The sequence below is a fragment of the Odontesthes bonariensis genome, chromosome 7 (assembly GCF_027942865.1).
Source record: "Odontesthes bonariensis isolate fOdoBon6 chromosome 7, fOdoBon6.hap1, whole genome shotgun sequence".
In the NCBI taxonomy this organism is placed as follows: domain Eukaryota; kingdom Metazoa; phylum Chordata; class Actinopteri; order Atheriniformes; family Atherinopsidae; genus Odontesthes; species Odontesthes bonariensis.
Window position 1 is genome coordinate 37,519,391 of NC_134512.1, and position 12,590 is coordinate 37,531,980.

The following is a 12,590-nucleotide window of genomic DNA, read 5'->3' on the forward strand; positions in this document are numbered from 1 at the left end:
GAATACATTGTTTGCTATTCTTACCATGTAACTGTAATAATGTAACAGTTTTTTGCAAAAACATCAATAAAAAAAAATACAAAAATGTACCACATGTAGCTTACAAAATGCCATGTCAATGTGTGTTAGAAGTTATTAAAGTTATTTAATTTAGCATATAGCTCATAACAATAAAAATAATCCACAGTCAGGACTTCTTGTTGTGTTGCAAACACAAACCAGACCAGGTTGCCTTTGGGTGAAATTAGCTGCATGACATGATGCCTCAATTCTAATTCTAGTTCAGCAAAACTAAAAATCAAACACAGTCGTGGCTAATAGCAACATGTTAGCAAGAGGCTAACAGATAGCCTATAGCCTACGTCACTGATAGAAATCTGCATCCCTTTATCTTCTGCCCGTTTCTCCTCTTCTCCTCTTCTTCTCTTTCTAAACTGGGCACCTGATGGCTTCTTTGGTCTTTCACCATGATGATGATACATGATGACTCCACATTATTACCTTTGCTTTTCCCATTAACACCGTCCGTTCAACCGCCAATCAACCGGAGTCACGTGACGTAAACACATTCACGTAGATGGCTGCACAGATTTTTATTTTATTTTAACATTTTTCACATAACCCAGTTAATTACATGAAGGTATATGGGTCTATGTTCATTTTAGGAATAAAATACAGTTTTTATCTGGACTGGAAGCAGTTTGTGTTGTGGCCTGGGTCCACTAACTTGACATGGAAATGAGCGGTAGTTTAGAAAACTGGTGATTTTTTTAATTTTATTTTTAATTTTTTTAGGGCGCTCGTGTGCCCTCACATTGAGTGCGCCCTGGGCGGTCGCCCACATTGCCCAGAGCAAAAAACCGGCCCTGGTCTGAGGGTAGAAAATGAACACTCAGCATCTGCACTGGAAAAAATGCCCCTCCAAAAATAAGTAAAAAAACAACAAATAAAAGACGTTTTTGCTTGAAATAAGCAAAAAAAAATCTGCCAATGGAACTAGTGAAAATCGGCTTGTCAAGATTTTATTGAAATAAGATGTGATATTTAGGACTTTTGAGATAAAAGTGATCTTGAAATTAGCTTAAAACCTCTTCAAATGTAAAAAAAAAAAAAAGCTTGTTTCATATGATGCAATTTGTTTTCAAGACTTTTTCACTTAACAAGATATTCCAGATGTATTGTCTTCAAACAAGTCCCTATATCTGGCTGAAATGGTGCTTGTTGTGTCTTATATTAAGTGTAATGAGATATTTGGACTAGAAATGAGACAAATATACTTGGTAAGACTTTGATTTTTTCCATTGTAAGGTCCCGATAACTCCCCCCACATCTTTTGCATCTTTTTGTTAACATCAGCACCAAGTAACTGAGCAAATATCCAAAATTGAGTTGAAATAAAGCTTCCAAGCGGTCTGAAGCCGTGTGCAGTGATCAGATAGCAGCGTCGGACACATCAGAGCGAGAACAGAGACTAACCCCGACCCTGTTGGTAAGGAAATAAAAGTCGACCCCTCCCCCTCCTCGCTCACGTTCGCACGGACCCTTTAACTGCGATCAAACCACCGGAGCCGCCACTCACCAGAGATTTGGCGACGCAGTACTGCTCTCCGACGTAACAGAAGTCTCCGGAGACGCTGGCCTCAAACCAGATGTGGTCCCCGTACTGGGCGTTTTCCTGCAACCGGGACAGAAAAAACCGGTGTCCATAACCAGCTGTTCACAGATGTTCACACTCAGACTCACTGTTACGTCAGAAGCGGGCTTCAACTTAAAACACATCTGGCTGGGAACAGCTGGATCCTCAGGAGACGGAGTGAATCTCCTGAGGATCCATCATGTTCGACAGAAAGCAGTGATGGATCTAAACAAGCCTCAGTCCCATCAGTCAGATATCTGGGAGTGACCTTTGACCTTTACTCTGAGGTCGGATAAAACAAATCAACAATGTCGTCAGGACTAGTTTTGGCCAAAGTTAAAATGTTTTTAAGTCTTCATGACCTTGAGAAAGCCATCCATGCCCTGATAAGTTGAAGGTCAGACTGTTTTAATGCTCTTTATGTGGGCGTCTCCCAGTCTTCTCTCAGCCGCCTTCAGCTGGTGCAGAACGCTGCTGCCCGTCTTTTAACCAACACCAACAGACGTGTGCACATCACTCCTGTTCTTAACTCCCTCCATCGGCTTCCTGTCCTTTATAGAACTGATTTTAAACTCTTAATGTTGGTTTTTAAAGCTCTTAACGGCCTCGCCCCGTCGTATTTATCTGAGCTTTTAACAGTCCTGGTAGAGCTCTGAGGTCAGCAGATCAGTTTCTGCTGGAAGTGCCCAGGTCAGAAAACAAACCCTGGGGTGAGCGAGCCTTTTCCCAAAGCTGCCCCCAGGCTCTGGAATAAGCCCCCCGTCCAGCTGCGTCTTATTTCTGACCTGGGCCTCTTCACATCCAGGCTAAAAACCTGCTTATTTAGGATGGCTTTAATACCCAGTAGCAGTGTTAATTTCGTCAACCAGGATAATGAAGAAAATATTTCGTTAACGCCCCTTTTTCCCGTGACGATGACGCACAAAATTGCTTCCAGAAAATAAAAATATGACGAGAATAAAAAATGATTTTCGTTAACGAGACTAAGACAAGACGAAATTTACAAGCCAAGGACGAATGGACATTAAAAAATGTAATTGTTTATAATTAATTTGTAATTTGTAATTGTTAATATAAGTGTTTCTTGAACTTCATAGAAGATTACGCGCTGTTGCCCTGTTAGTCCCTGCACGGCACCTGTCCCACAGTTCAGTGAGTCGAGTTCAGTTGAGTTTAGGCCCTTCCCATGTCAAGTAACGTAGCCGGTAGCTAGCTATAACTTAACTGTAGCTAGTTCAACTTTGCAGTCCAGTCATGGCGTCGGGCTCGGATACCGGTATACGGTTTGTTGGAGCTGGGCGAAAACAACGCCTGGATGTATGGAGCCATTTCGTTTACAACGCGAAGGACAACAAAACAATCTGCATGATAATGATTGATCATGGTGGTGGTGTGATATATGTAAAAAAGAGAAGCAGTGTGCGGAGAAGTTCTATTATGTACAGTGTTGACTAAAATGACTAAAATTTGACTAAGACTAAATTAAAAAAAGCTGACGAAATTAACACTGCCCAGTAGTATGATGACACTTTTATCTTATTCAATTTTGTTGTATTTTATTGCTTTCACTGTTATTTTATTTGTTTTTACTTCTTCTTCTCTTTATTTATTACCTGCTGTAAAGCACTTTGGTACACCGTAAGGATTGTCTGTAAAGGGCTGTATAAATAAAGTACATTTACATCAGAGCACAGAGGACCCTGCCGGGCCATCGTCTGTCCTGGTGGAGCAGAACAGCTCCCTCCAGAGGACAGTTTCCTGACTCACAACAAGGGATAATGCTTCAGATATTTCATTTGATACATATCTGATAACTTTACTGCACTTTATGTTGGAAAAGCAGCTGCAGGATTTGGATAAACTACCAGCATAAAGACAGGAAAACACATCCACATGGAAAGCCTTTCACTCTTTTCCACTCGTAAACCTTATTTAAATGGGGGAAACTGAAGAAACGGGAGCCATCGCGGCTCCTTTGCTGGTTTGTGATGAGAAAATGAAGCTACTCACGGTCCAGTCGATGGTGCCGTTGGGCTGCAGCGCGTCACTGGACGTGGACACGCCGGGCTGAGTCGCATCGGGCTGCAGGCCTGACTTTGCGACAGCTTTCCTGCAAACACAACGACAGAGCTTTGAAGGGATGTGAACGGAACTCTGATCGTGTCCTGGTTTCTACTGCGGCCTCAAACCAGCCCTCCTACGTGTCCATAAACACTCAGTGGGGTCACATGGCTCTGAAAGGATCAGATTATTGGCTAAATTACAATAAGAATGAGCTGAGCGAGGATAATTCTCCTTGGATATATGGCGGTGAATGAATGTGATCAGAGGCACAAAGCGTGGCATACCCCGGTATGATAGGTGGCGCTGTACCCATTTCAACTATCAGTTCAGTTCATACGACTTTATTAGTACCTGTAGGTAGATTTGTTTTGCAGAAAATAGGAGAAGGCATCTCACACACCTTATTAAAAGACATTAATTTGACAGAGGACAGATCCAGAGGACAGGCGGTCCTGGCTAGATTAATAAAGAAAAATAAAGGATACGAAGGGAGAGAAAATAGGGCCAAGAGATTGTGAGGTCTGACTTTTTCCTGGAGAACCATTTTGTGATGCAAATGTATTACTCTGTTGAACGCATATTGTTCTGAGAAGCAAAACGCTTTATTTTTTAAACCCCAGCCAACTAGCCGGACTACCTTCATCAACACCAAAACGAGGCTGGAACTCTGCTCACAGGACGCAGCAGGGGGTAAGAAGATGTTCAGAAATGATGTTGCTGATATGGGATGTTACACAGCTTCATGTCAAAAGAGGCGAACTGTCCCTTTAATAATCTGGCTGAGTGAATTCCTTTCTTTTAGGGACAAGTTTCCGATCCACGATGCAAGTGAAAAGGTTCAAATAGATTCAATAAAAGCACGATAAAACAGTGTCATCGTGGTCCTATCAATGTGGAAATGAGACGACTTCCAGCTGTGCAGTTCTCTTTAAAGTTCAGGGTCGAGTCAATGATTGTCCCCAGATATTTATAGGAATGCACTGTTGCTAATAGAGCCACTTCCTGTTGACCTCTTCACCACCAACAACAACAACAAACTCAGGCATTGGAGAAAGATGGAGAACGCAGAGCCAGATGAAGCTACGTCCCTCTACATTTGCTCTGTGATGAGCTGCTTGTTGCACAAACTCGATGCCCAACGGAGCATTCTCCATCGCGTTGTTTGTTTCTTTCTGACGGCGACAACAACAGGAATATCGTCTCCTTTGACTTCCGGGTCACGACCCCGGGAAAACATCTGGAGCATGCGCAGAACGCAAAGTCTGATTCACCACGTGCTTCAGCGTCTACAAGCAGGTTTAGAGTGACTTTCAACCCAGTTATCTCGGGGTCTGAATCCCATCTGATCCAGTTCTTAGTCAGATTAAGGTGTCTACGTGCACTTAATAACTCAGTCTGATTGTAATTTAGCCAATAATCCGATCCTTTCAGTGCCATGTGACCCCACTGTGTGATGAATGTTTCTGAGGCTAAATGAATGATCATTTCTCCAGAAAAAAGAGCCACACGAGGGCTTAAATAGTGGAGATGTGGTGAGAAAAAAGAAAAACTCGATGAGTATGCAGTATGTAGTATGCAGTATGCAGTATGCAGTATGTAGTATGCAGTATGCAGTATGTAGTATGCAGTATGTAGTATGCAGTATGTAGTATGTAGTATGCAGTATGTAGTATGTAGTATGCAGTATGCAGTATGTAGTATGCAGTATGTAGTATGCAGTATGCAGTATGTAGTATGCAGTATGTAGTATGCAGTATGCAGTATGTAGTATGCAGTATGCAGTATGTAGTATGCAGTATGTAGTATGTAGTATGCAGTATGTAGTATGTAGTATGCAGTATGTAGTATGCAGTATGCAGTATGTAGTATGCAGTATGTAGTATGCAGTATGCAGTATGTAGTATGCAGTATGTAGTATGCAGTATGTAGTATGCAGTATGTAGTATGTAGTATGCAGTATGCAGTATGTAGTATGCAGTATGTAGTATGCAGTATGTAGTATGCAGTATGCAGTATGTAGTATGCAGTATGTAGTATTCAGTATGTAGTATGCAGTATGTAGTATGCAGTATGTAGTATGCAGTATGTAGTATGTAGTATGCAGTATGTAGTATGCAGTATGCAGTATGTAGTATGCAGTATGTAGTATGCAGTATGTAGTATGCAGTATGCAGTATGTAGTATGCAGTATGCAGTATGTAGTATGCAGTATGTAGTATGCAGTATGCAGTATGCAGTATGTAGTATGCAGTATGCAGTATGTAGTATGCAGTATGTAGTATGCAGTTTCGAACACAGCCACAGAACGACAGCAGCTGTGATCAGTCACTGAGCCGACCTTGTTAGCGTTAGCTCGGCTGCTAATGAGCAGCAGAGTCTCAGGAAGCATTTCATCACTTATTTATCCGCTTCCTCCTCCTGTGAGCTGGAGCGTTTGTCAGGATCACAGCAAGGCGCCAGCAAGCAGGACAGAAAAAATAACCTCATGAATACTCCAGACTGTTATTACCATCATGTGGAAAAGAAAGTGCACCCCCTTTTAATTTTAAGCTTTCACTCTGCTCCTCAGCAGGTGATAAAACTTAGTAAAAAACAGCCTCAGATCAACATATCCCACCGTCTCATTACTTATGGAACAGCAACTGAGACAGAACGCAGGAGCAGTGTGTGAGAAACTAAGTGAACCCCTGATCCAGCAGCTGGTAGCAGCAGTGAGTGAGAAACTAAGTGAACCCCTGATCCAGCAGCTGGTAGCAGCAGTGAGTGAGAAACTAAGTGAACCCCTGATCCAGCAGCTGGTAGCAGCAGTGTGTGAGAAACTAAGTGAACCCCTGATCCAGCAGCTGGTAGCAGCAGTGAGAAACTAAGTGAACCCCTGATCCAGCAGCTGGTAGCAGCAGTGAGTGAGAAACTAAGTGAACCCCTGATCCAGCAGCTGGTAGCAGCAGTAAGTGAGAAACTAAGTGAACCCCTGATCCAGCAGCTGGTAGCAGCAGTGTGTGAGAAACTAAGTGAACCCCTGATCCAGCAGCTGGTACCAGCAGTGAGAAACTAAGTGAACCCCTGATCCAGCAGCTGGTAGCAGCAGTGAGTGAGAAACTAAGTGAACCCCTGATCCAGCAGCTGGTAGCAGCAGTGAGTGAGAAACTAAGTGAACCCCTGATCCAGCAGCTGGTAGCAGCAGTGAGAAACTAAGTGAACCCCTGATCCAGCAGCTGGTAGCAGCAGTGAGTGAGAAACTAAGTGAACCCCTGATCCAGCAGCTGGTAGCAGCAGTGAGCGAGAAACTAAGTGAACCCCTGATCCAGCAGCTGGTAGCAGCAGTGTGTGAGAAACTAAGTGAACCCCTGATTCCAGCAGCTGGTAGCAGCAGTGAGCTGCATCAGCTCATTGGGGTTCCATAAATAATGAGACAGTCTAATACGTCCTGTGTTGATCTGAGGCTGGATTCACTGAGTTTTAACACCTGCTGAGGAGCAGGTGATGTTTTTATAAATCTGATTATCCCACACAGCAGGGTCTCCTTGTTTGATCTTTGTTGGTCAGTTTAAATCATTCTGTCTGAATCACAAATGGTGATTATTTATCGGATTATCTGACTCCCCTGTGGCTCCTTGACTCGACTTTGGATTTAAATCAGATCTGTTTCAGCACATTGGGACAGCAGCTGGACTACATACAGCAGGAAGGCACTCAGGCTCTCCAGGCGGGAGTCGTAGCCGTCGGCCCCCAGCGGGCTGAGGGCCCCGGGGCCCCTGTAGAAGGCCGGGTGGTTGAGGTAGTACACGGAGTTCTTGCGGCTGGGCAGCGGGGGGCCCCTTCCTGGCCAGGGGCTCCCGGCCTTGGAGATGGTGGAGATCCTCCTCCTCCTCCTCAGGCTGGAGGCACGGTGGCAGCTGTAGGGCGCGGCGTCCCCCACGAACACCTGGGTGGAGTTCCTGCGGAGGCAGCGCGGGGCCCGGATCAGGGGCCGCGAGGTCGACAGCACCTGGGGGGACTTCCTCAACACCTCCACTGCGTAGGTGGAGGAGGAGTCCTGAGAGAAGTGAGGGGCGGGGCACCAGGAGGCGTCCTCCTCCTCCTCCTCCTCCTCCTCCTCCTCCTCCGGCAGATGCTCCGCCTCCGACACCTGGCTGCCGTCTGATTGGCTACCGTTGGAGTACTCGCTGCTGTCATCGTCTCCATCCAAGTGGAGGCTGCTGGAGCGTGAAAACATCCTGCTGTCGCTGGCCCCGCCCCTCATCTCCACCTGCTGCTCTCCGGCTGGTGGCCCCGCCCCCAGGCCGCCGTCCTCCTCCTCCTCGGCCATCTGGATGAGGCTGGCCAGCAGCACGGACGGCCCCAGCAGGTGGGTGTCGATGGTCCGCAGCTTCCCCGCCTTCCTGCGGCACACGGCGAACCTCGGGTTCAGGCTCGGCGTGGTGGTGCTGGAGCGCCTGCGAGCGTGTCTCGCCCACCTGCCCCGATAGGGGATCTTTGCCAGACGCCCCCCCCCTGCACAAGGTGGCCCCGGCTGCAGCTGGACGCTGGAACGCCGGCGCTGAGCGAGGGCGGAGGATGGCAGCCCGACGCTGGACCTGCGGCGGGCCTTGCTGGTGGGGACGGCCACGCTGGGCCTCCGCTGGCGGCAGGCCTCGGCATCCCCCTGAAGAGGCGCCTCCTTCCTCTTAAAGTGACGACGGAAAAAAGTGTCCATGTCGGGAACCCCGAAAGGCTCCTCTGGGGCTGTTGGATGCAAACAGCAGTTAGCCTGAAGGAAGGGAGCCGAGCGGCGGCGACACGGGAAGCAGCACGTTATTACAGCCCTGTGCAAAGGTTTCAGACCGGGAACCGAATCACGTGAGAACGCCTGAAAAAGGGCGGCACCTGTCGAAGGCTGTGTTCGAAACCGCATACTTCTCCTACTACTCATACTAACTGTTCGAGTTAGTATGCGAGTTTGAGTAAGCGAGAAGTTCCCGGATGCATACTAGATTCTCCTAAATGTTGGGTATGCATCATGAGGTTACTACTCATACTCAAACTACCCAAGATGCAACGTAACGTGACGTCGCCGATCGTCATTTCCTGTCAAAACGGCAGTTTCAAGCTAGCTACAACGAGGGTAGGTTCACTTCCTGTTTTCAAAACAAAAGCACCAATTGTATGGTAATGGCTTTCCCTATGATAAAAGGCAACGGGTATTTTATTTTGTGAAAATAACCGGAAGTGCGTTGCTCACTGCGGCTAGCTTTAGTAGCACCGAATTCGTGGGAACAAAATTGTAAATAGCCGGTATTTTGTCAGGTTTTCAACACGTTGGGGATCTAAACGTCTACTTTCTCGCCTGAAAATGTTTCAAATGTTGCTAAAGTTTACAGAGTTTAGAGCTTAAGAGAAATCAGCTTCAGGCCGGCTGATTTCGGCTCAGGCAAGAGCGCAATGCATTGTGGGTAAACGCTCTGCATACTGTCTGATCGATGAGTATGCAGTATGTAGTATGCGGTTTCGAACACAGCCTTAGTTCTTCAGGGTTCTGAGCATGCAGATGGTTCTTCTTCTGCAGATTTATTGTCTGCAATCTTTTCATCTTGGGATCAGAACTCTTTGAAACGAGACCATCGTGTTCTCCGTGACTCGGGGCGGATGTTTCGGTCCCTGACAGTGTGTGAAATAAACACCCAAACCGTTGAAACCTTTGCTCAGTTCTGCATCTCATCATCAGAACACTGAACAGACGGAGCTGCTGGACCACCTCACTCAGTGTAGTTCTGCTCGTTTGTGAAGCTTTCACGGTCAGTAAAAAGGAGGAGAGCTGAGTTTATGAGCCCATATCATGCTCTGTGTGGTTCTGCATTCGGGCGATGTGTCAAATATCAGCTGACCAGAACGTGCTAATGATCGGCGTAGTTTCATCTACAGGATGACCCGGTTTGTTGCTTCACCTCACGCTCACCTTTTAGAAAAGGTGGTGTACCAGTCATAGAGAGCTACAGGCTGTAAACCTGCTCTATTAGACCTTTAAGATATAGTAAAGACTTTCAAACAATTTAATAAAATCCTGTAGATCAGTCTCAGGGCCAAGAGACAACAAACCAAGACTTTCTAAAAACCTTTTAGAGGATTCTCCGTGTTCGCAAAATATCAGCTCGACTTATCGCCGAGCTTCTGCTAAAATACGTCTTCTTCCTTTATCAAGACTTCACTGCTTCCTTCGTCATCTCGGTCACTCACTCAGTGAGGTCACATGACTCTGAAAGGATCGGATTATTGGCTAAATTACAATAAGAATGAGCTGAGCGAGGGTAATTCTCCTTGGATATCTGGCAGTGAATGAATGGGATCAGAGGCACAAAGCGTGTCATACCCCGGTATGATAGGTGGCGCTGTACCCATTCCAGCTGTTGCTAATAGAGCCACTTCCTGTTGACCTCTTCACCACCAACAACAACAACAAACTCAGGCGTTGGAGAAAGATGGAGAACGCAGAGCCAGATGAAGCTACGTCCCTCTACATTTGCTCTGTGATGAGCTGCTTGTTGCACTAACTCGATGCCCAACGGAGCGTTCTCCATCGCGTTGTTTGTTTCTTTCTGACGGCGACAACAACAGGAATATCGTCTCCTTTGACTTCCGGGTCACGACCCCGGGAAAACATCTGGAGCATGCGCAGAACGCAAAGTCTGATTCACCACGTGCTTCAGCGTCTACGAGCAGGTTTAGAGAGACTTTCAACCCAGTTATCTCGGGGTCTGAATCCCATCCGATCCAGTTCTTAGTCAGATTAAGGTGTCTACATGCACTTAATAACTCAGTCTGATTGTAATTTAGCCAATAATCCGATCCTTTCAGGCCATGTGACCCCACTGAGTGTTTTAAAGTGGAAGTGAAGAAGATTCACAGGTTGTCATGGAAACACGTGACCCGAGTTTTATCAAAACACGTTAAAAGAAGTCCATGAAACAGTGGAGAAGGTATGAGCCCACCTAACACAGTGATGTCACAGTGATGTCACTGTGATGTCACCGACAGTCCGAAAACTCAATGAGCCCTCAGCTATAACCAACCAGGAGATTTATTTTCCAAATCAAAGGTATTGTCCATTTACAACATCACTATGGAAACGTGTATATTTGTCTTCAAAGTCCGGGACACACACTTCCATCTCATTTCCAACAATACTTTAAAAAAAAAAAAAAAAAAAACTCAAACGTTCACTCCAGCACAACTCGACAATCTAAGCTGCTTCATATCCCGCTCTGTTGTACCACCAGAGCACAGTTTCCCATCTAATATAAAGGTGGAACTTTATGGAACAGCTCTCCCTCCCTACCCATCTATAAAAGGAAATTAAAAGATCACCTGTACTCTATGGGACTCTCTTAATACCTTTTCTTCTCTTTTTTGTTTATAGTTGCCAGTGCAATTTAGTTTTTTGATTTATTGTAATTTATTTCTTGATTCATTGCTTGATTATTGATTTTTGTGTTGTTGTTTTTAATTCTTTGGTTTGTTTTTTTCTCTCATTAATCCATTTGTTGTTTTATCCTGATAAGATACATTTAATTTTGTTTATTTATCTTAATGGTGAGGTTTCCAGGGTTTCTAACCTCTCCAGCACTGATTCATTGCAACTTATCATTTATTATCTATTGTATATATAGTTATTTATTTATTTTATTCTATTTCTCTTGATTGTAATGTTTTATGAAAGTGCAAACAAACAATAAATAAAGAGATCAAACCACGTATCTGACCACTCGCCGACTGTTCGGTCTTATGCAAGGCAACACTTTTCCCTGGAAGTCAGAATTAACAGACTTGGGTCTGAGGAGGAATGATAGGATGGAAAACACTCTGTTGTTACATCCATTACATGCATTACATTACATCCTCATATCATATTACATTATATATATACATGTTTTTAATTCAGTGAACTTTGCTTGAGCCAAACAAACATGATAATTAAAAGTTAGCATCATTACTATGGTTGATATTAAGTACTCCTGATCGCCTTGTTGCGACTGCACGCCAAACCTTCTCGTGTTCCTGAGGCATTCAATCCTTGTTTAACCTGCCAGGACCAGAGAGGCATGAATTATAAAACAGCTACAGGAAGTGTGGCTTCTCTCCACGGGAGGAGCAGCATGACGACAGGAAGCTGTCATCGCCGCTGTGACACAGACAACAGCAGTAATTACAGCCAGAAATACCTGCTGCCTCCTGGCCCTGCAAACAGACACGGCGCATCAGTAATTAGACCGTGACGACGGCTTCGCTGAGCCACGACGAGCAGCGCGAAGCCGGCTGGAAGCAGCGGGCCATCAACATTTCAAAACCCAAAGTCCAGAGAACTCGTCAACCCATCATCCTGCTCACTCATCCAGTTATAAAGTGAACCGTAACCCTCGACTGTCTGCACAGAAACGACCCCAAAAACAGGAAAAAACGTAATGTAAAATGTGCAAAATGACATGAACAACCACAAAAGGTCACAAAGAACAAGAAAAAGTTTTAAAAAAAGAACAGATAAGGTCCATAAATCATCCAAAAGCAACAACAAAGCATCTAAAAGGGACGTTTGTTAAAGATGAGCCGAGTTTTTAACAACAATCAGGAGCAAAAGGGCCACAAAACGACCTTAAAGAGTCAGACACGGGGGGCCGGAGGCAGGAAAATATTCAGAAATACACCCTGATTACACCTCATTCTGAGTAAAACACTGAACAGAACATTATGATCACCTTTACCTGAATCACGCATTCAACTCAGGCGGAGAGAAAACGGGCTTTTTTACCGACTGTTGCTGGTGAAATGATTCCCTTACATGCCTGAGCACTGAGCCTGTTACTGCAGGGCTCCTAAAGGGGGGGGGCAGTGACTGTACAGAGGTCCCAGATCTGCAGAG

General features: G+C 45.2%; 1 protein-coding gene across 3 annotated transcripts in view; it reads right to left on the bottom strand.

The window, feature by feature from the left end:
* LOC142384473 (diacylglycerol kinase zeta-like) overlaps positions 1-12,590 on the bottom strand; it is an 84,922-nt gene that overhangs the window by 42,185 nt on the left and 30,147 nt on the right. For 2 of the 3 annotated variants that reach the window (XM_075470733.1, XM_075470734.1), the window contains exons 2-4: positions 7,381-8,425; positions 3,647-3,746; positions 1,580-1,675 (exon numbers count right to left, since the gene is read on the bottom strand). In XM_075470733.1, the coding sequence (XP_075326848.1) occupies positions 1,580-1,675; positions 3,647-3,746; positions 7,381-8,396 (1,212 nt within the window). In that variant the 5' untranslated portion in view covers positions 8,397-8,425. The remainder of the gene's footprint in view (positions 1-1,579; positions 1,676-3,646; positions 3,747-7,380; positions 8,426-12,590) is intronic. The other variant, XM_075470735.1, reaches the window with a different exon arrangement.